Genomic DNA, 22,094 nt, shown 5'->3' with positions numbered 1-22,094 from the left:
CACGCTAACACCCTACCCCCAGCTCCGTGTGACCCAATCTTCTTCAGCAACCTTTTGTGAGGCACCTTATCAAACGCCTTTTGGAAATCCAAAAACACCGCATCCACCGGTTCCCCTCCGTCAACCGCACTAGTCACATCTTCATAAAAATCCAACAAGTTCGTCAAGCACGACTTTCCCCTCATGAATCCATGCTGCGTCTGCTTAATCGAACCATTCTTATCCAGATGGCCTGCTATTTCTTCTTTAATGATGGGTTCCAGCATTTTCCCAACTACAGACGTTATGCTAACCAGCCTGTAGTTACCCGCCTTTTGTCTATTTCCTTTTTTAAACAGCGGCGTAACATTGGCCGTTTTCCAATCCGCCTATTCCCTCTATATCCCTCTATTCCTATCTCATTCATGTACTCGTCAAGACGCCCCTTAAAAGTCACTACCGTATCCGCTTCCACTACCTCCCTCGGCAACGAGTTCCAGGCACCCACCACTCTCTGTGTAAAAAATCTGCCTCGTACATCTCTTTTAAAACTTGCCCCTCGCACCTTAAATCTATGCCCCCTAGTAATTGACTCTTCCACCCTGGGAAAAAGCTTCTGATTATCCACTCTGCCTATGCCTCTCATAATCTTGTAGACTTCTATCAGGTCTCCCCTCAACCTCCGTCGCTCCAGTGAGAACAGACCAAGTTTCTCCAACCTCTCCTCATAGCTAATGCCCTCCATTCCAGGCAACATCCTGGTAAATCTTTTCTGTACCCTCTCCAAAGCCTCCACATCCTTCTGGTAGTGTGGCGACCAGAATTGAACACTATATTCCAAGTGCGGCCTCACTAAGGTTCTATAAAGTGTCAACATGACAGAAACAGGCCTTTCGGCCCTCCAAGCCTGCACCGACCATGCTGCCTGACTTAACTAAGACCTTCCAAAATGCATTACCTCACATTTGTCCGGATTAAACTCCATCTGCCATCTCTCCGCCCAAGTCTCCAACTGATCTATATCCTGCTCTATCCTCTGATGGTCCTCATTGCTATCCACAAATCCACCAACCTTTGTGTCGTCCGCAAACTTACTAATCAATCCAGTTACATTTCCTCCAAATCATTTATATATATTACAAACAGCAAAGGTCCCAGCACTGATCCCTGAGGAACACCACTTGTCACAGCCCTCCATTCAGAAACGCACCCTTCCACTGCTACCCTCTGTCTCCATGCATGTTGCTTTGAATCTGTGTGTACAAACAAGTCTTTTTCTTTAAAACCCACAACCCCTAACACAATTAGGACATTACAGACAGTGAGTTCCATGTGCATAGTAATGCAACATTTTCACTCTTTTCTCTGGGATTCTCCAGGGATCCATGGTTGAGTCCTTCTTGGGTTCAATTCCCGGCTTGGGTCACTGTCTGTGCGAAGTCTGCATGTTCTCCCCATGCTTGCATGGGTTTCCTCCGGGTACTCTGGTTTCCTCCCACAGTCTGAAAGACATGCTGGTTAGGTGAATTGGCCATGCTAAATTCTCCCTCTGTGTACCCGAACAGGCGCCTCAGTGTGGCGACTTGGGGATTTTCACAGTAACTTCATTGCAGTGTTAACATAAGCCTACTTGTGACGAATAAATAAACTTTTTCCTCTTATGCAACCTCATGCTGCTTCATGGTGACATCATCACAAGGTTAAAGTCCATATATCATCATAGGGGTACTATTGGCTATAAACCATTGGTTCAGCCATATAAATATTGAGGATACAAATGCAGGTTAGAGATTGGGAATCCTATGGTGAATAATTCTTGCCCTGGCTCCAAAGCCTGTCCACCATCTACAAGGCACAAGTCAGAAGTGTGATGAAATGCTCTCCATTTTGCTGGATGTGTGTAGCTCCAACTTAAGAAGCTTGAGAGTGTCCAGGACAAAACTGCCCACTAGACTGACATCCCATCCACCACCATAAACATTTATTCTCTCCGCAAGCAACATAGTGGCAGCAGTGCATTCCATCTATAAGATGTACCGCAGCAACTTGCCAAAGCTCCTGCAACATTACCTTCTAAACCAACGACCTCCAGCACCTAGAAGACAAAGGCAGCAGATGTATGAGAGCACCGTCACCTGCAGGTTCCCCTCCAAGCTACACACCATCCTATGTAAAAGCTAAATCTCCATTCCTTCGCTCTCAATGGATCAGAATCCTGGAACTCCTTTCCTAACAGCTCTGTGGGTGTATGTATTTTTGGAACAAGATTTTGAACCATGATTTAATGTACTTTTGCTAGCACACTTTGCTCTGAATGACTTATTATAATTTTGGCAACGGCTCTGCAATTCACTTCATATTTTACTGAATAAACTGGACAATGAGAAATACAGCAGATGTGTTGCATCATTTTACTTGTTTCAGTGTCAGTATTTATTTTGTGATGGGTGCACAAGGACCATATGTAGTTCCTCCTTGACTGATATACGACAGGGACTGCAGCTCACTATACCTTCTTAAAATAAATTAGGTATCGGACTAAATGCCAACCTAGCCAGCAATTTCCACGTGCAAGGAACAAATAAAAAATATATAGGTTTTCCACTACCTCTCCTGTTCCACTGTCTCTATGTTTTTAGACTGATTGACCAATTTTCCTCTTGCTAATCGCTAACTCTTCCATCTTTGGCTCCTTACACAAGGTCCATACCCTTGCTACTAATTCAATTCCTATCCCAGCTGGTGACTAAGAATGAACTACACCATTTGCAACTGCATTATCCTATTCAACCTGAGGTTGTGTTTCCTAACCTATTACCTCTCCACTGTATTGACTACCAAATACCACAAAATGGCAACTTAGCTCATATACTGTTGAAATCCTCATTCATATTTACATCACTCCTACAACTCAACTATTAAATGTTTCCTCATCTGCCTTCCCATCCTCTGCCTTCCATTGGCTTCAGTTCATTTAAAACTCTGTAGCCTACAATCTTCCTTGTATTATTTTCATGCTGATCTATATTGGCTTGCAGTTCCCAAATACATTACACTTTTAAAGCATATCTCACCATGGCTTTGTCCTTCCCATCTCTGTAACTTCCACCAGGCTAACTAGCCCTCTCCACAAACTCTCTGGTTCTTTGACTTTGGCCTCTTATGCCCTTTCCTCCATAGCACCATTGGTAGCCATGCTTGCAACCTAGGCTCCAAGTTCTGGGTGCCTTTCCTAAACGTCTACACGTTTATTTTTTCTTTAAAACTCACCTCCTCAAAGGATTTGGTCTACCCTCCCAATAGTTATTTATTTGGCTCATCAAGTACAGCACAAAAGGAAGTCATTAACCTCGATGTGTGTGTGTGCTGCCTCTTTACCACAGTAACTCAAACGAATAATAGGGCGGCACAGTGGCACAGTGGTTGACACTGCTGTCTTACAGCTCCAGGGACCTGGGTTCGATTACCAGCTTAGGTCACTGTCTGTGTGGAGTTTGCATGTTCTCCCTGTGTGGGTTTCCTCCTGGTGCTCCGGTTTCCTCCCACATTCCAAAGTTGTGCGGGTTAGGTGCATTGGCCATGCTAAATTGTCCCTTAGCATGCCGGGATGCATAGGTTAGAGGGATAGCAGGGTAAATATGTGGGATTACAGGGGATAGGGCGTGGGTGGGATTTTTGTCAGTGCAGACTCGATGGGCTGAATGGCCTCCTTCTGCACTGTAGGGTTTCTATGATTTCTGTGTTTTTATGATAATCCTACTTCTTCCCCCATTATCTTCTATTTTCCTCTGTTTAACTACTTAACAACTGAATTGGTAGGAATAGAGAATAAAAAACATGAAATGATTCATGCTCTACAATTGCAAATATAGCAAACATTGTCAGAGGCTACAGAAGGATATAGATAGGCTGGAAATTTGGGCAAAGAAATGGCAGATGGAGTTCAATCCGGATAAATGCGAAGTGATGCATTTTGGTAGAACTAACGTAGGGGGGAGCTATACGATAAATGGCAGAACCATAAAGGGTGTAGATACGCAGAGGGACCTGGGTGTGCAAGTCCACAGATCCTTGAAGGTGACGTCTCAGGTGGAGAAGGTAGTGAATAAGGCATATGGCATGCTTGCCTTTATAGGACAGGGCATAGAGTATAAAAGTTGGGGTCCGATGTTGCAGTTGTATAGAACGTTGGTTCGGCTGCATTTGGAATACTGCGCCCAGTTCTGGTCGCCACACTACCAGCAGGACGTGGAGGCTTTAGAGAGAGTGCAGAGGCGGTTTACCAGGATGTTGCCTGGTATGGAAGGGCTTAGTTATGAGGAGAGATTGGGTAAACTGGGGTTGTTCTCACTGGAAAGACGGAGGATGAGGGGTGACCTAATAGAGGTGTATAAAATTATGAAAGGCATAGATAGGGTGAACGGTGGGAAGCTTTTTCCCAGGTCGGTGGTGACGTTCACGAGGGGTCATAGGTTCAAGGTGAGGGGGGGAGGTTTAACACGGATATCAGAAGGACGTATTTTACACAGAGGGTGGTGGGGGCCTGGAATGCGCTGCCGGGCAAGGTGGTGGAGGCGGACACACTGGGAACGTTTAAGACTTATCTAGATAGCCACATGAATGGCGTGGGAATGGAGGGATACAAAAGAATGGTCTAGTTTGGAACAGGGAGCGGCGCGGTCTTGGAGGGCCGAAGGGCCTGTTCCTGTGCTGTATTGTTCTTTGCTCTTTGTTCAAACTAATATTTTTTCTAATGTGAAAAGTGTCAAATTTTCATTTGAATTCCTTAACTTGTAACTAAAATCACTTTAATGTGAAAAAGAAAAATGCAGCATTTTTCCTACACATAGACATAGATTATTATTCAAACAAGGCCACAGTTTGGTTACAACTCACCTCTGCTATTAAGTGTCCGTTTTCAGCATGAACCTGAGCAATTGCTCCCAATTCCTTACAACGGCAGAAAGCATAGTATAGCTCGTCATCCGAAAGCATGAAGACATCTTTATATGCCATGAACATCTTAAAGGAATTCACACCCTTCTCTTTGACTAGAATTTCCATTTCATCTTTCACCTGTGAAAAGGCAGAATAAATTAGAGAGTTCACTCAGTGAAAGAATAGCAAGAGCTGAAAAATCTCAAATGTAAGATCTGTTATGGAGATGGCAACTGAGTTAACTATTGCTTTCATCATATTTTTTAAAGCACGGCTTATTGCCCGTTTTTGGTTGTTTTCCAGCTCTCCCCCTTCCTCTTAATTCTCTAATTTATCAAGTGAGACGTGGTTCTAAAGCTAGTTTAAACTGACTCTTGAAGCTGTTCGAGACCACTCTTGGTCTGGATTTGATTCATCCTCTGACCATTCCTCCTTCAAAAGGGAGCAGCTCCCAACTTCAATTGTTACAGGGATATGGTTGATGCAGGTCAAATTCATAATAAAGCTCCCGATAGAAGGAACACCCTATCAGGAATGGGAAAGAGAACGCTCACAGAACGCACCCACACCTTCTTGAAAGCAGAATAAAAAGAAAATTGGCAGTAAAACAGGTTGACCGCGAACCTTGTCAAATGAAAACCATACACAACATGAACTGGGATGGGGAGAGGAAAAATAATGTATAAAATGTCAGGTTGAAATCACCTGAGATGTAAAACTTCTACTAAGCTGTGTCAGAAAAAGTATTGAGTCGGTAAACAAATCTTGATTATAAATTGTGAACAACAGCGGTCCCAGCACCAATCCCCACAGAACACCACTTCCTAACTTTTGTCAAGCCAAGTAGCTATTTAAATCCTTCTCTGTTTTCTGTGTTGTAGTCAGTTTCCTATCCATTCTGCTAGCTGCACCCCAATTCCATTGGCCCTATCCTTAATCATTTGTCTCTTATGTGGTACCTTATTATAAGTCTTTTGAAAAATTCCAATATGTTACATCATGTATATTGCTCTTTATTACTTTTCAAAAATTTCAGAAAGATTAATCATGTGTGACCTTCACATTTGGAATCTGTGCTGACTACTTCATTAACATTTTCAGTTTTGAAGTTTTTAATTACATCTTTCATAGAAACATAGAAAACTACAGCACAAAACAGGCCCTTCGGCCCTACAAGTTGTGCCGAACATATCCCTACCTTTTAGGCCTACCTATAACCCTCCATCCTATTAAGTCCCATGTACTCATCCAGGAGTTCCTTAAAAGACCCTATTCAGTTTGCCTCCACCACCACTGACGGCAGCCGATTCCACTCGCCCACCACCCTCTGTGTGAAAAACTTCCCCCTAACATTTCCCCTGTACCTACCCCCCAGCACCTTAAACCTGTGTCCTCTCGTAGCAGCCATTTCCACTCTGGGAAAAAGCCTCTGAGAGTCCACCCGATCTATGCCTCTCAACATCTTATATACCTCTATTAGGTCTCCTCTCATCCTACGTCTCTCTAAGGAGAAAAGACCGAGCTCCCTCAGCCTATCCTCATAAGGCATGCCACTTTCAGTAAAGATTAAATTATGTTTCCCACCACTGATGTTAAACTAAACGTTCTCTGGATCTGTTCCATCAATAAGGATGAGCTACATGGGTTGTAGACTTTGCCATGGTGCCTGGTGCCAAGTGCCATGGACTGTATTCACACTGCCATGCATGTGGCTCATTTGAACTCGTCCAGTTCCAAGAACAAAAAGGAATTCCATTCCCTTGACACCCATCTGGTGTCTGATCACATACAGGGAATGATACAGGTCAATGCCAGGTATTCTGGCAGCAGTGAAGGCACCTATCTCACTGCCAGCTCTATTCCAACCAGCGCAGCAAGTCCGAAGCTGGCTACCAGGTGACAAATAATACCATAAGACATAGGAGTAGAAGTCGGCCATTTGGCCCATCAAGTCTGCTCTGCCAGTCAAGGAGATCAGCCCCAACTCCACTTTCCAGCGCTATCCCCATAATCCTTGATTCCTTTACAAATTAAAAATCTGTCTCTCAGTCTTAGTAGAGAATTCCACATATTCACTACCCCCAGAAAAGAAATTCCTATTCATCACAGTCTTAAATGAACTGACCCTTTACTCTGAGATTATGCTCTCTCGTTCTGGACTCTCCCACAAGACAAAATTACCTCTCAGCATCTACCCTGTCAAGACCCTTAAGAATCCTATATGTCTCAATAAAGGTCGCCTCTCATTCTTCTAAACTTCAACTACAGCCTCAACCTACTCAACCTCTCCTCAATGTGAATCTTCTTTGGAATGCCTCCAATGCCGGTATATATTTCCTTAGATAAGGGGACCAAAACTGTTCACGATATAACTAGCACCTCGTGATAGTTTTAGCAAGACTTCCCTATTTTTATACTCCATTCCTTTCATAGAATTATCATAGAAACCCTACAGTGCAGAAAGAGGCCATTCAGCCGATCGAGTCTGCACCGACCACAACCCCACCCAGGCCCTACCCCATATGCCTACATATTTACCCGCTAATCCCTCTAACCTACGCATCTCAGGACACTAAGGGGCAATTTTTAGCATGGCCAATCGACCTAACCCGCACATCTTTGGACTGTGGGAGGAAACCGGAGCACCCAGAGGAAACCCACGCAGACACGAGGAGAATGTGCAAACTCCACACAGACAGTGACCCAAGTCGGGAATGGAACCCAGGTCCCTGGAGCTGTGAAGCAGCAGTGCTAACCACTGTGCTACCGTGCCACCCACGAAAGTTTCCTTTTGAAATAAAGGCCAACATTCCATTTCCCTTCCCTAACACCTTGAACTTGCATGCAAGCTTTTTGTAATTTATGCAGGAGGACCCCCAAATTCTTCTTGTGTTGCAGCTTCCTGCAGTCTTTCTCTATTTAAATAATATTCAGTTCCTTTATTCTCCCTACCAAAGTGCATAACTTCACATTTTCCCACATTATATTCCATCTTCCAGGTTTTTGTCCACTCACTTAACCTGTCTATATCCCTCTATAGACTGTCATTTTCTTCACTTACCTTCCCACCTATTTTTGTTCCTCGGCAAACTTAACAATAGTACATTCACTTCCCTCATCCAAGTCATTTATATATGTTTTAAATAATTGTGGCCCCAGCACTGATCCCTGTGGCATGCCACTAGTTGCAGGTTGCCATCCTGAAAATGCCCCATTTACCCCAACTCTCTGACTTCTATCAGTTAGCCAATTCTCTATCCATGTGAATATACTACCCTTGGCACCATGGGCTCTTATCTTATTAAGTAGCCTTTTATATGGTCCCTTATCAAACGTTTTTTGGAATCCAAGAATATTAGATCTACTGGTTCCCCTTAATCTATCCTGCTCATTACCACCTCAAACAATTCTAATGAATCCGTCAACAAGAGTTAAGCACTCATGATATGGTTCATATCCAGTAAGGAAACCACGCATATGCACACAAGCATGCATGCGCACACACATATGCAAGCGCAGCAGACCTACAACAAGTGCCATGCAGCCACAAGGAACATTATAGAACCGACCATTGACTTCCTCAAGCAATGCTTTCACTGTCTGGATTGCTCTGGAGGATCCTTGTAGTACCCAGCTGAGTATCAAGATTTCTGGTAGTGTGCTGCATGCTACACTATTTGGATATTATGAGGGAATAATCATAGAATCCCTACTGGACAGAAGGAGGCCAGTCAGCTCATTGGGTCTGCACCAACTCTCTGAAAGAGCATCTTACATAGGCCCACCCTCCCCCTATCCTAGTAACCTTACACATTTACCATGGCTAATCCACCTAACCTACCTAACCTACACATTCTGGGACACTAAGGGACAATTTAGCATGGCCAATCCACCTGCACATCTTTGGACTGTGGGAGAAAACCAGAGCACCAGAAGGAAATCATTTTAATCATCTATCAAATGAAAAGCTGAGGAGTGGAAGCACAAGGAGGAGGAAGAGGCTACAATGGAAACTGCCCCCTTTTATCTTCAGGGCTATATACAATCATGTTATTCCCTGGATTGGTTCAAGTTATCATAGAAATCATAGAAACCCTACAGTGCAGAAGGAGGCCATTCGGCCCATCGAGTCTGCACCGACCACAATCCCACCCAGGCCCTACCCCCACATATTTTACCCGCTAATCCCTCTAACCTATGCATCTCAGGACTCTAAGGGGCAATTTTTAACCTGGCCAATCAACCTAACCCGCACATCTTTGGACTGTGGGAGGAAACCGGAGCACCCGGAGGAAACCCACGCAGACACAAGGAGAATGTGCAAACTCCACACAGACAGTGACCCGAGCCGGGAATCGAACCCGGGACCCTGGAGCTGTGAAGCAGCAGTGCTAACCACTGTGCTACCGTGCCGCCAGACAAATTATGTCAGTTATGTCAGACAAATACTGCCTGAATGCACCCGCCCTTATCTAGGCGTAGGGTGCAGGGAAGAAGTGAGGATGGGGAGGTGGGAACAAGAGGAAAATTATCCCCATTGCTTACCAATTCAGTAATGGAAGCAGATACTAGGAGTGCAGTTTTGAATTTTGTTTTTTTAAATTCATTGTATGGTATGTGGGCATCACTGGCTAGCATTTATTGCCCATCCCTTATTGCCCTGCAGAAGGTTATGGTAAGCTGACTTCCTGAATCGCTGTAGTCCCTGAGATATAGGTACACCGTAAGAAGTCTAACAACACCAGGTTAAAGTCCAACAGGTTTATTTGGTAGCAAAAGCCACGAGCTTTCAGAACAGGCTGTTCCTTCGTCAGGTGGGTGGGAGTTCTGATCACAAACAGGGCACAAAGACACAAACTCAATTTACATGAATAATGATTGGAATGTGAGTCTTTACAGCTAATCAAGTCTTAAAGGTAAAGGTACAGACAATGTGAGTGGAGGGAGCATTAAGCACAGGTTAAAGAGATGTGTATTGTCTCCAGACAGGACAGCTAGGTGAGATTTTGCACATCCAGGCAGGTTGTGGGGGTTACAGATAGTGTGACATGAACCCAATATCCCGGTTGAGGCCGTCCTCACATGTGCGGAACCTGGCTATCAGTCTCTGCTCAGCGACTCTGCGCTGTCGAGTGTCGTGAAGGCCGCCTTGGAGAACGCTTACCCAGAGATCAGAGGCTGAATGCCCGTGACCGCTGAAGTGCTCCCCAACAGGAAGAGAACAGTCTTGCCTGGTGATTGTCGAGCGGTGTTCATTCATCCGTTGTCGTAGCGTCTGCATAGTTTCCCCAATGTACCATGTCTTGGGACATCCTTTCCTGCAGCGTAACAGGTAGACAACGTTGGCCGAGTTTGTGTCTTTGTGCCCTGTTTGTGATCAGAACTCCCACCCACCTGACGAAGGAACAGCCTGTTCCGAAAGCTAGTGGCTTTTGCTACCAAATAAACCTGTTGGACTTTAACCTGGTGTTGTTAGACTTCTTACTGTGTTTACCCCAGTCCAACGCCGGCATCTCCACATCTCCACATTCACAGGATGAATTCCAGGATTTTGATTCAGCAACAGTGAAGGAATATTTCCAAGTCAGGACGGGATGTGACTTGGAGAGGAACCTCCAGGTAGTGGTGTTACCACGTATCTGCTGTTCTTGTCCTTCTAGATGGAAGCGGTCGTGTATTTGGAAGGTGCTGCCTAAGAAATGTTTGAGAGTTCTTGCAGTGCATTTTGTAGAGAGTACACACAGCTGACGGTGTTCATCAGCATTGGAGGGATTGAATATTCGTGGAAGGGGTACTAATCAAGTGGGGTGTCAGGAGGTGTGCTACTCTCTGCTGGATTCCTAGCTTTTGACCTGCTCTGGTAGCCACACTGTTTACGTGACTAGCCCAGTTCAGTTTCTGCTCAATGGTAGCCCCCAGGATGTTGATAGTGGGGGATTCAGCTATGGTAATATAATTGAATTTTATTGTTTTAAAATTTAAGCTCGTACATATCTTCTAAAAATTGAACTGGAGTCCTCTTACTCTTCCTCGCCGTATGTAAACTTGAATTAAAATTAAATACTAAAACCTTAATAGCTTCTTCTGGGTGCTCATGGTGAATCTAGCTGTCTGATTTATACCCACTGAAACCCAGGATTAAAATCGTTGTTGGTGAGGATGTGGCAGTGGCAGCAAGCCACTGCCTAGGTTTTAAACCCTTGGATGTCCCACTCTCATTGAACACTGGGATACTTAGCTGTTGAGAACTGCTTTAGAAAGTCCCGATTATTCTTGTTAAAATAGACAGCAAATCATTATAACCAGCAGAATTTTGTTACGAGTGAAACAAATTTGTTAATCAGCACTTTTCACTTTACCTTTGCACTCCACCAGGTTACAGCCACATGGAATGAGTAATCACAACAGACTTTAGGATCTGCCCAGTTTCTCCATTTGTTATAGTTTTCTAACAAAGAGTCACCTTTATGGGGCACCACAAAATCTAATATCATGGTGGTGCCTCCAGCCACAGCAGCCTGGAAAGAATGAAATAGTAGTTACCTTTATTGAACACATTTAGATACAACTAGTCCTCTAGTAAACCTCTTTTAACCACATTTTGACCGCGATTCTCCCAAAAATGCTGAACTGGTGGGAGAACTGTTCTAAATCCTGACTGTTCTGTCAGTTCAGCTTCTTACCTGAATCTCCGCACTTTGTGCACTGCAGAGGTCCCAGTCGGGAATCTAATTAGAAACCCAGGAGCTAATTAAACTAATTAGAAACCAATTCGCGCCGGAGTTTGACAGTTCTGGAGCTCTGCGCATGTGCAGTGGCCCCAAACTGTTAACCTCCTGTTTGCTGGCCAGCTCGATCGCTGGCTAGCCCGGGACCCCCTCAGTGCTGCTCCTCCAGCCCCCCTCATGGCCCGATCGTGGTCCCCACAGCAATTCTCAGGCCAGCCCTGACCACCAACCCCCCATCCCGAGCGCCCCGATGTCTAGGCCCCTCCCCCCAGCAGTGGCGATCCCCCCATCCCCCTCACCCCGGCAAACCCTCCCCCACTGACCCACCCCCCCCCCCCGCCAAATCTCTGCCCTCCCTTCATTCCAGACCGATCACCATGCAGAGTGGCAATGGGACCTCCCACCCCCACCAATCACCTCTTGACCCTGCCCACAATAGGCCCTGCCCCCTTGGCACTGCCCAATGCCCAATGGGCAGTGCCAAGGTGCCCAATGTCCAATGGGCAGTGCCAAGGGGCACAGACTGGCACTGCCAGGGTGCCCATGCCCAGGGGGCACTACCCTCCCCACCGCCCGACCCCCTGGGAGGCCCCGATTGCCCCCCTCTTCATTCCAGAAAGGTCCCAATAATGAACTATTAAACATATTTAAAATACATGCAGAAAAGATTTAAATTATTTACCTGCCTTCCCGCTGGTTTCCAGTGTGGTCTGACCAGCGACTGTTCTCTGGCTCTGGGAGATGCGCATGCATTCCCAGTGCATGTGTAAATCACTGTTCAAAGCCGGAGATGCGTGTCTCCCACTGCGACCCGACAGAAAAGTTGCGGGTCGCAATGGGAGAATCGCGGCCTTTGTTTCAGTTAGTATAATTTTTGCTGCACAATGTAGTAGGAAAATTAGATGAAGAAATATAATTAAATTATCAAGACATTTTCTATCCTTATTTATACAGAGATGCCAAGGATAGGTCATTTCAAATACGGGGACATTGATGATGGTGGAGGGGGTGTTAACTGCAACCTTTTACGATGGTATAAAATGGGTGACTCAGGTGATGGGTGATTCATTATGATCTCCATCCCATTGAATTCAAACCAATAAAATGAGATACAGATCTGTTCACACGTTTTAAAAATTCTCGCCCACCTGAATTACACAAATTTGGAAATACGTTGAAAAAATAATTCTAAGCCAAACTACGTGAAGCTCTGTCACTCCTTTGGTGGCAAGCATCTGAAGTGTGGCGTTTTGTACACATATGGGTGGTACAAATTTGTGTGGGCAAGACTCTGCCTTGCACACACAAGACCTAGAGGCCTGCGATTCGATAGAAACAGATCCTCTGGCCTCATTATAATGGTCAATCTAGCAGTTGTTGCTGGTTGTATCTCCACACACAGCTGATCTACATCAACATCAACTTCAGGTAAACTCGAAACGCTAGCTCTATTCTCTCTCCACAAGTGCTGTCAGACCTGCTGAGATTTTCCAGCATTTTCTGTTTTTGTTTCAGATTCCAGCATCTGCAGTAATTTACTTTTTTCAGCTTCAGGCTATCTGCCCCACCAGGTGATGCCCTTAGAACATAGAACATTACAGCACAGTACAGGCCCTTCGGCCCTCGATGTTGCACCGACCAGTGAAACCAATCTAAAGCCCATCTAACCTACACTATTCCAATATTATCCATATGTTTATCCAATGACCATTTAAATGCCCTTAATGTTGGCGAGTCCACTACTGCTGCAGGCAGGGCATTCCACGCCCTTAACACTCTCTGAGTGAAGAACCCATCTCTGACATCTGTCCTATATCTATCACCCCTCAATTTAAATCTATGTCCCCTCGTGCTAGCTATCACCATCTGAGGAAAAAGGCTCTCACTATCCACCCTGTCTAATCCTCTGATCATCTTGTATGCCTCTATTAAGCCACCTCTTAACCTTCTTCTCTCTAACGAAAACTTGCCCTTGGCAAGTTTAGGTGGGCTCTCAGCACTCTGACTCCACAGAAGAAAAGGAAGGAGTTAGATTTACATGCTGTCTTTCATTATTTCTGGAAAATATTTTGCAGCCAATTAAGTTACCTAATTTGCACACAACAACCTCCTACAAAAAGCAATGTGATAATTGGCAGAGAATCTGTTCCAATAATGTTGGTTGAAGACCACATGGTGGCCAGGACACCCAGAGAATTCTCCACTCTTGTTCAAATAGTGCTGTGGGATTGTTTATTTCCGCCTGAAAGGGCATACAGGACAGAGACAGCTTCAGATTAAAGTCTCATCCAAAGGATAGCACTTCAACAATGCAGCACTCCCTCAGTGCTAAACTGGGGCATCAGCCTGGATTATGTGGTTGAGTCTCTTAAAATAGGATTCGAACATACAATTTTCTGACTCAGAGGCGAGAGTGCTACCACTAAGCAATGGCTAACACCTACAAAGGATTTTCTCTTAAACATAACTATTATTTTTCATTCAATAATTCAGTGCATCCCATCTGTACTGGCTATTTTGAAAAGCGATCCAGTTAACCTCATTCTCCAGTTCTTTCCTCAAATCCCTGCAATTTCTTTCCCTTCAATATTTATCCAATTCCCTTCTGAAAACTATTAGTACATCTGTATCTACCATCTCATTAAGCAGTGCACGCCAAATCCTAACCACTTGTGTGTTGAAAAAAAAATCACCATATGTTGCCTCTGGTTCTTTTGCCAACCACCTTAAATCCTTGATCACCAATTATCAACTCTTCAGCCATTGAAAACAGTTCCTCTACCTAAACCTTGCATCATTTTAAGCATGTCTATCAAACCTCCTTCGTCTTCTCTGCTCTAAAGAGAACAACCCCAACTTCTTAGAATGATAGAGATATACAGCACAGAAGCAGGCCCTTCAGCCCAACCAGTCCATGCCAACCAGGTTTCCTAAATTGAACTAGTCTTATTTGCTTGCATTTGGTCCATATCCCTCTAAACCTTTCCCATCCATGTACCTGTCTAAATGTATTTTAAATATCGTAAATCGTTCCTGCCTCTACCACCTCCTCTGACAATTCATTCCATATATGCACCACCCTCTGTGAAAACATTGCCCCTCAGGTCCCTTTTAAATCATTCCCCTCTCACCTTAAACTCATGCCCTCTAGTTTTGGGTTCCCCTACTTGGGGAACCCATTCACCTTATCTATGCCTCTCATGATTTTATAAACCTCTATAAGGTCACTCCTCATCCTTGCACGCTCCAGGGAAAAAAGTCCCAGCCTATTCAGCCTCTCCTTTTAAATCAAACCTTCCAGTCCTGTAACATCCTTATAAATCTTTTTTGCACTCTTTCCAGTTTAATAACATCCTTCCTATAGGAGGGCAACCAGAATTGTACGCAGTACTCCAAATGTGACCTTACCAATGTCTTCTAGAGTTGTAACATAACACCCCAACTCCTGTACTCAATGCTCTGATCAATGAAGGCAAGTGTGCCAAATGCCTTCTTCACCACCCTGTCTACCTGTGACGCCAATTTCAAGGAACTATGTACCTGCACCCCTTCGGTCTCTGTTCGACAACACTCCCCAAGGTCCTACCATTAATTGTGTAAGTCCTGTTCTGGATTGTCTTACCAAGGACGTTATGTCATAACTGTACAAGACATTGGTATGGCCACATTTGGAATACTGCATACAATTCTAGTAACCCTGCTATAGGAAGGATGTTATTAAACTGGAAAGGGTGTCAAAAAGATTTACAAGGATATTACAATCCGTGCCAGAAACTCCAAGATGTTTTATGAAGTCAGCCTAAACCATAAGTTTTACATAAGCATAAGATGTTTCACTACAAGTATGATTCAAGTGACCCACAGTGAGGCGGCTTTTAAAGTTTATTTAAGAACACAGTTAACATGGCACAGTGGTTAGCACTGCTGCCTCACAGCACCAAGGACCTGGGTTCGTTTCCTGGTTTGGGTCACTGTCTGTGTGGAGTTTGCACATTATCCCCATGTCTGCATGGGTTTCCTCCCACAGTCCAAAGATGTGTGGGTTAGGTGGATTGGCTATGCTAAATTGCCCCTTAGTGTCAGAGGACTAGCTAGGGTAAATGCATGGGGTTATGGGGTAGGGCCTGGGTGGGATTGTGGTCGGTGCAAACTCGATAGGCCAAATGGCCTCCTTCTGCACTGTAGGATTCTATGATTCTATGAACATGTAATAAAGAAAAATCAGCAATAATTTTTACCAATTACAAAAACATAACTACAATATTGTTATAAACCCTGCCAGCTAAATTTACTGTTCCAAGCTAAACAACCACTGCAGAGAAAGCAAGTATGTTCACATGATGCTGGACCTTACAGCTTTCCAACCCCTGCTATGAATTACTCATTTGGATGTTGAATTGAAAACGCCAAGGCCTTCTCAGTCTTGAAATTTTTGCACACCTTGAGATACACAGAGATATTGCTTGCCTATAGTTTCTAGCTTCACCTCACAGACAGCAAAATTTTCACTCCAGAGAGACAGAGAACTCTGCTTTAAGTCTGCAGTCCCAACAGCTTCTGCCAAAATGAAAGTAAAACTTTGGATTTCTCCTGTGTTAAAATAAACTACCCCAAGGAACCACCTGACCTGTCAATCATTCTTCACCCAACAATTCAAAAAGGGTCATAAAACTCCAGGACACCGCATTAGACCAAATTAATTGTTGCTGGGGCAATATAATGGGCATCTTGTTTATTTTTAGAGGACACCAGTACAGACAACACAATGCCAAAACCAAAAATGCCAGGTCTACTTAAAAAAGCAGCAGAAAACATTATTAAAATTTAAATTCTTAAAGGTACAGTAGTGTCATACCCCTTCAAAAAACTATCAAATTTGTAAGACATGAATTCCCATGCACAAAGCCATGCTGAGTATCCATAATTAGTCCTTGCCTTTCCAAATGCATGTAGATCCTGTCTCTGGAATCCCCTCCAACAACTTATCCACCACTGATGTTACGTTCATTGGTCTGTTGTTTCCCTGTTGCCTTTCTTAAATATTGGCACAACATTTGCCTCCCTCCAGTTTTCCGGCACTTCATCCATGGCTGTTGAAGATACAAATATCACTGCTAGGGGCCCCACAGTTTCTTCCCTAGCTCCCCACAATGTCCTGGGATGCAATTGATCAGGTCCTTGGGATTTATCTATCTTTGCGTTTTAAGACCTCCAGCACCTTCTCTTTTGTAATGTGAACGCTTTTCAAGACATCACTATTTATGACCGTGTTCCCTAGCTTCCATGTCTTTCTCCATGGTAAATACGGACGAGAAATATTTGTTTAGGATCTCACTCGTCTCTTGTGGTTCCACACAGATGACCTTGATGATCTTTAAGGGGCCCTATACTCTCCCTAGTTACTCTTTTACCCTTAATATACTTGTAGAATCTCTTTGGATTCTCCTTTACCCTAACTGCTAAAACTATCTCATGTCCCCTTTTTGCCTTCCTGATTTCCCTTTGTACTCCTACACTCCTCCAGGGATTCACTTAACCCAGCTGCTTTCTTTTTATTGACCAGAGCCTCAATATCTCTATCATCCAGCGTTCCCTACTCCTACCTTGCCCTTCACATTAACAGGAACATACTGGCCCTGAACTCTCGTTATCTCATTTTTGAAAGCCTGCCACTTGCCAGATGATTCATTTCCTGCGAGCAACCTCCTCCAATCAACTTTCAAAAGTTCCCGTCTAATACCATCAAACTTGGCCAGCCCCAATTTAGAACTTTAACTTGTGGACCAGACCTATCTTTTTCCATGACTATTTTAAAACTAATAGAATTATAGTCACTGATCCCAAATTGCTCTCCACTAAGACTTCAGTCACATGCCCTGCCTTAATTCCCACGAGGAGAGGTCACACGACATCAAGATTTAGTCCAACAGGTTTATTCGAAATCACAAGATTTTGGCACACTGCTCCTTCACGCTCTGAAAGCTTGTGATTTCAAATAAATCTATGTTGTGTGACCTCTCAGCTTGTCCACCCCAGTCCAACACCGGTATCTCCACATCAATTCCAAAGAGGAAGTAGAGTTTTGCCCTCTCTCTAGTAGGGTCATCCACATATTGATTGAGAAATTTTTCCTGAACACATTTTTAAAATTCCTCCCCATCTAAGCCTTTAACACTATGGCAGTCCCAGTCTATGCTTGGAAAGTTAAAATCGCCCATGATTACAACCCTATTATTCTTGCAGCTATCTGCGATCTCCCTACAACTTGCTGCTGACTATTAAGGGGCCTATAGTACAATCCCCTCAAAGTGATCATTCCCTTCTTATTTCTTATGTAGGGGAGGCAGTGACGTAGTGGTAATGTCACTGGACTATCAATCCTGAAACCAAGAGCAACAACTGGAGACCTGGGTTCAAATTCCACCATAACAGCTGGTGAAGTTTGAATTCAATTTTGAGGTGGCACGGTGGCACAGTGATTAGCATTGCTGCCTCAATGCCAGGGACCCAGGTTCAATTCCAGTCTCGGGTCACTGTGCAAACTCCACACAGATATTCTCCCAGTGTCTGCATGGGTTTCCTCCGGGTGCTCTGGTTTCCTCCCATATTCCAATGACATGCGTGCAGGTTAGGTTGATTGGCCATCTAAATTGCCCCTTAGTGGGGACTGGCAGGGTACATACAGGGTGACAGAGATAGGGCCTAGGTGGGATTGTTGTCGGTGCAGGTTTGATGGGGCAAATGGCCTCCTTCTGCAGTGTAGGGATTCTATGATTCTCAGTTCCACCCATATAACCCCGCTGGACGATTCCCTCAGGAATATCCTAAGTACTGCCGTGACATTTCACCTCATCAAAAACACAAATCCCTCTCCTCTCTTGCCTACCCTTCTATCCTTCCTATCGCATCTGTACCACAGAACATTGAGCCGCTATTCCTGTCCCTCCCTCAGTCTTGTTTCTGTAATAGCTATGATATCCCAGTCCTATGTACACACCCATGCCCTGAGTTTATCTGCCTTACCTGTCAGGCTTCTTGCATAAATGCAATTCAATTAATCAGTTTTCCAGCGTTCCATACCATGCTAATGCCTGCCTCGTCTATTTAAGTTGCTCTCTTTAAATTCTGTATTAGCCTCAACATCCCCTTTTGTCTCACTACTGCTTAGGGTCGCACCCGCCTGCCAAACCAGTTTAAACCCTCCCGAGTTGTTTTAGCAAATCTACCCCCCTGTATATTGGACCCCCCGCCCCCCCCCCCCCCCCCCCCAGTATATTGGTCCCCCCCCACCTATTCTATTCCTACTCTCACTAGCACGTGTCACCGTGAGTAATGCAGAGATTACTACCCTTGAGGTCCTGCTTTTTAACCTCCTGCCTAATTCCTTATATTCACTCTGCAGGACCTCATCCCTTTTTCTACCTATGTCGTTGGTACCAACATGAACTATGACCTCTAACTCATCACCCTCCCCTCTCAGGATGCCCTGCAGCCATTCAGGACATCCCTGACCCTGGTACCAAAGAGGTTACACACCATCCTGAAGTCATGTCTTCGGCCACAGAAATGCCTGTCTGCTCCCCTGACGAAAGAACCCTCTATCACAATTATTCTTCCTTTCTTCCACTTCCCCCTCCCTGTACAGTCAAGCCAGAAGTGGTGCCAGAAGCTTGGCTCTGACTGCACTCCTCTGAGGTACCAATGCCCTCATCAACTTCCAAAATGGAATACCGGTTAGTGAGTGGGGCCTCAGGGGACTCCTGCAATACATGCCTGTTCTTTCTGGATTGTCTGGTGGTCACCCATCCCCTTATTTTCTCTAGTCCCTTGAGCTGTGGTGTGACCACCTCTCTAAACATGCTATCCACATAATTCTCAGCCTCATGGATGCGCCACAGTGTCTCCAGCCGCTGCTCAAGATTCGAAACCCAGAGCTCCAGCTTCTGCAGCTCGGAGCACTTCCTGCACATGTGGTCACATCTAGAACACTGGCAGCATCCAGGACTCTCCACATACAACAGGCTACACAATCTGCTTGGCTGGCCTCTCCTGACATCTCTTAAATTTATAATTAATGACTTAGATCAGAATTAATAGACAATTCTATCAGACTTATTCTTAAACTTCCTACTCCTCTATCACTAAGATTCTTATGGTTATTGTGCCAAAGATAGGCATGTTGCTGATTTCCTCACACATGGTGGACCCCAAGTGGACTTCTGCGGGACTGTTTCAAACGAGATCTCCTTCATACTTCTTATTGCGATTTCAGACACTTCCATAAGATATAGGTGCAGAATTGTATGGGGGTAGGGCCTGGGTGGGATTGTGGTCGGTGCGGACTCGATGGGCCAAATGGCCTCCTTCTGCACTGTATGGTTTCTATTCTATTCTAATTAGGCCATTCGGCCCAGAGTGTCTGCTCCGCCATTTGATCATGGGTGATATATGTTTCTCAACCCAATCTCTCGCCTTTTCCCCGTAACCTTTGATCCCCTTACCAATCAAGAACTCATCTATCTGTCTTAAATATACTCAATTACTTGACCTCCTCAGCCTTCTGTGGCAATGCATTCCACAGATTCAGTACCCCCTGGCTGAAGAAATTCCTCCTCATCTTGGTTCTAAAGGATTGTCCCTTTACTTGCCAAAGATATGCGAGTTAGGTTGATTGGCCATGCTAAATTAACCCTAGTGTCAAGGGGATTAGCAGGGTAAATATGAGAGGTAACGGGGATACGGACTGGGTAGGATTGTGGTCGGTGGGCCGAATGGCCTCCTTCTGCACTGTAGGGATTCTATGATTCTACTCTGAGGCTGTGCCCTCGGATCCTAGTCTCACCTACTGATGGAAACATCTTTCCCACGACTACTCTATACACACCTTTCAGTATTCTGTAAGTTTCAATGAGATCCCGCTTTGTCCTTCTAAACTCCATCACATACAGACCCAGAGTTCTCAGATGCTCCTCATACGTCAAGCCTTTCATTCCCAGGATTATTCTCGCAAACCTCCTCTGGACCCTGTCCAAGGCCAGCAGATCCTTCCTTAGATATGGGGCCCAGAATTCCTCACAATATCCCAAATGTGGTCTGAATTCTGGCCCTCCTAACTATTCTTTCCCAATAACGGACTCATTGACATGCAATAGTTTGAATTGGCTTGGCTTGTGTTTAGAATGAACAAAAGGGTAAATATCTGGAGCCCATTTAAATATTAACAGAACTTGTCTGCTGGAATAAGCAAATAAATTTAACACTATTATATCTAAAAGACCAGTCACAATCAAAAGGCCTTTTGAATCATTGAATCATAAAATTATAGAGTAGCTCGTTTACCAGTTCTCTGCAAGGGTAAATTAGGTGGTCACATTTCCCTGCACTTGCCCCATAGCCTTGCACTCTCTTTCCTTACCCATCTCACTTTTGAAAGCCATGACATAATTCACCTCCACCACCCGTTCAGACAGTGCATCCAGGTTGCAACTGCTACATAAAAAATATTTTTCCTCAGGTCGCCTTTTTTATTGTCAATCACTTTAAATCTGTCCTCTGGTTGTCAACCCTTCTACCAATGTGAACAATTTTTCTCCAGCTATCTCATCTAGAATTCTCATAATTTTAAGCATCTCTATTAAGTTACATCGTCTCTTCTCTAAAGAGCCCCAGCTTCTTCAACCTATTCACACAACTTAAGTCTCATTGCTGGAACAATTCTCATCAATCCTTTTTGCACCCTTTCTAAAGCCTGTATATTCTTTCAATAAAGTGCAGTGCTCATACTGGACACAAGTCTGAACCAGTACTATAGAGACTCATCACAACTTCCTTGCTTTTGTACTCTATGCCCCTTATTTAAAAGTCCATGATCCTACATGCCTTTTTAACTGCCTTCACAACCTGCCCTGCCACATTTCATGATTTGATAAGATGTCCCCTGATTCATGCACCACTTTTAGAATTGTACTTTCCAGTTTATATCACCTCATTCTTCCAATATGGACTGATCTTAAATTTCAAAGCATACCACCACCACTTGGAACTATATGGCCAATCCTTCACTGTCGCTGGATCAAAAAGCTGCAACTAACTCCCCAAAACATGATGGGTGTACCTATAGCACATGGACTGCAACAGTTCAAGAAGGTGGCTTACCACTGCCTTCAAGGTCAATTAGGGACAGACGATAAATACTGGCCATCTAAGCAATTCTCATATGCCCAGAACAAATAAAATATAAAAACAAACATGTGGATCAGGTCAATCAATAGAAAACTGCATCTGTCTTATTCTGGACGATTGCATCAACACTGTGGGCTTAATGGAAAATTGGCTGAAAAGACAGGATGCCTTGTTACTTAATGAAGTCAGCCTGCCTTGATACATTTTCCACCACTTGCCCCACCAAGAGCATCACAGTGGCAATTTGGCACTCGTTACTGGAGCGGA

The 22,094-nt window shown here is 44.4% G+C and overlaps 1 protein-coding gene across 2 annotated transcripts in view; it reads right to left on the bottom strand.

Moving 5' to 3' along the window:
- The window catches only part of dpys (dihydropyrimidinase), a 225,793-nt gene that overhangs the window by 168,193 nt on the left and 35,506 nt on the right, over positions 1-22,094 (bottom strand). For both annotated transcript variants that reach the window (XR_013498353.1, XM_078216692.1), the window contains exons 2-3: positions 11,277-11,435; positions 4,876-5,055 (exon numbers count right to left, since the gene is read on the bottom strand). Coding sequence is in view for 1 of the 2 variants with exons in the window: in XM_078216692.1 (XP_078072818.1) it covers positions 4,876-5,055; positions 11,277-11,435 (339 nt within the window). In the remaining variant the exon portion in view is untranslated. The remainder of the gene's footprint in view (positions 1-4,875; positions 5,056-11,276; positions 11,436-22,094) is intronic.

This window comes from Mustelus asterias, chromosome 7, assembly GCF_964213995.1.
Source record: "Mustelus asterias chromosome 7, sMusAst1.hap1.1, whole genome shotgun sequence".
In the NCBI taxonomy this organism is placed as follows: domain Eukaryota; kingdom Metazoa; phylum Chordata; class Chondrichthyes; order Carcharhiniformes; family Triakidae; genus Mustelus; species Mustelus asterias.
Note: the sequence above shows the minus strand (reverse complement) of the source record. Positions and strands in the feature narration are given on the sequence as shown.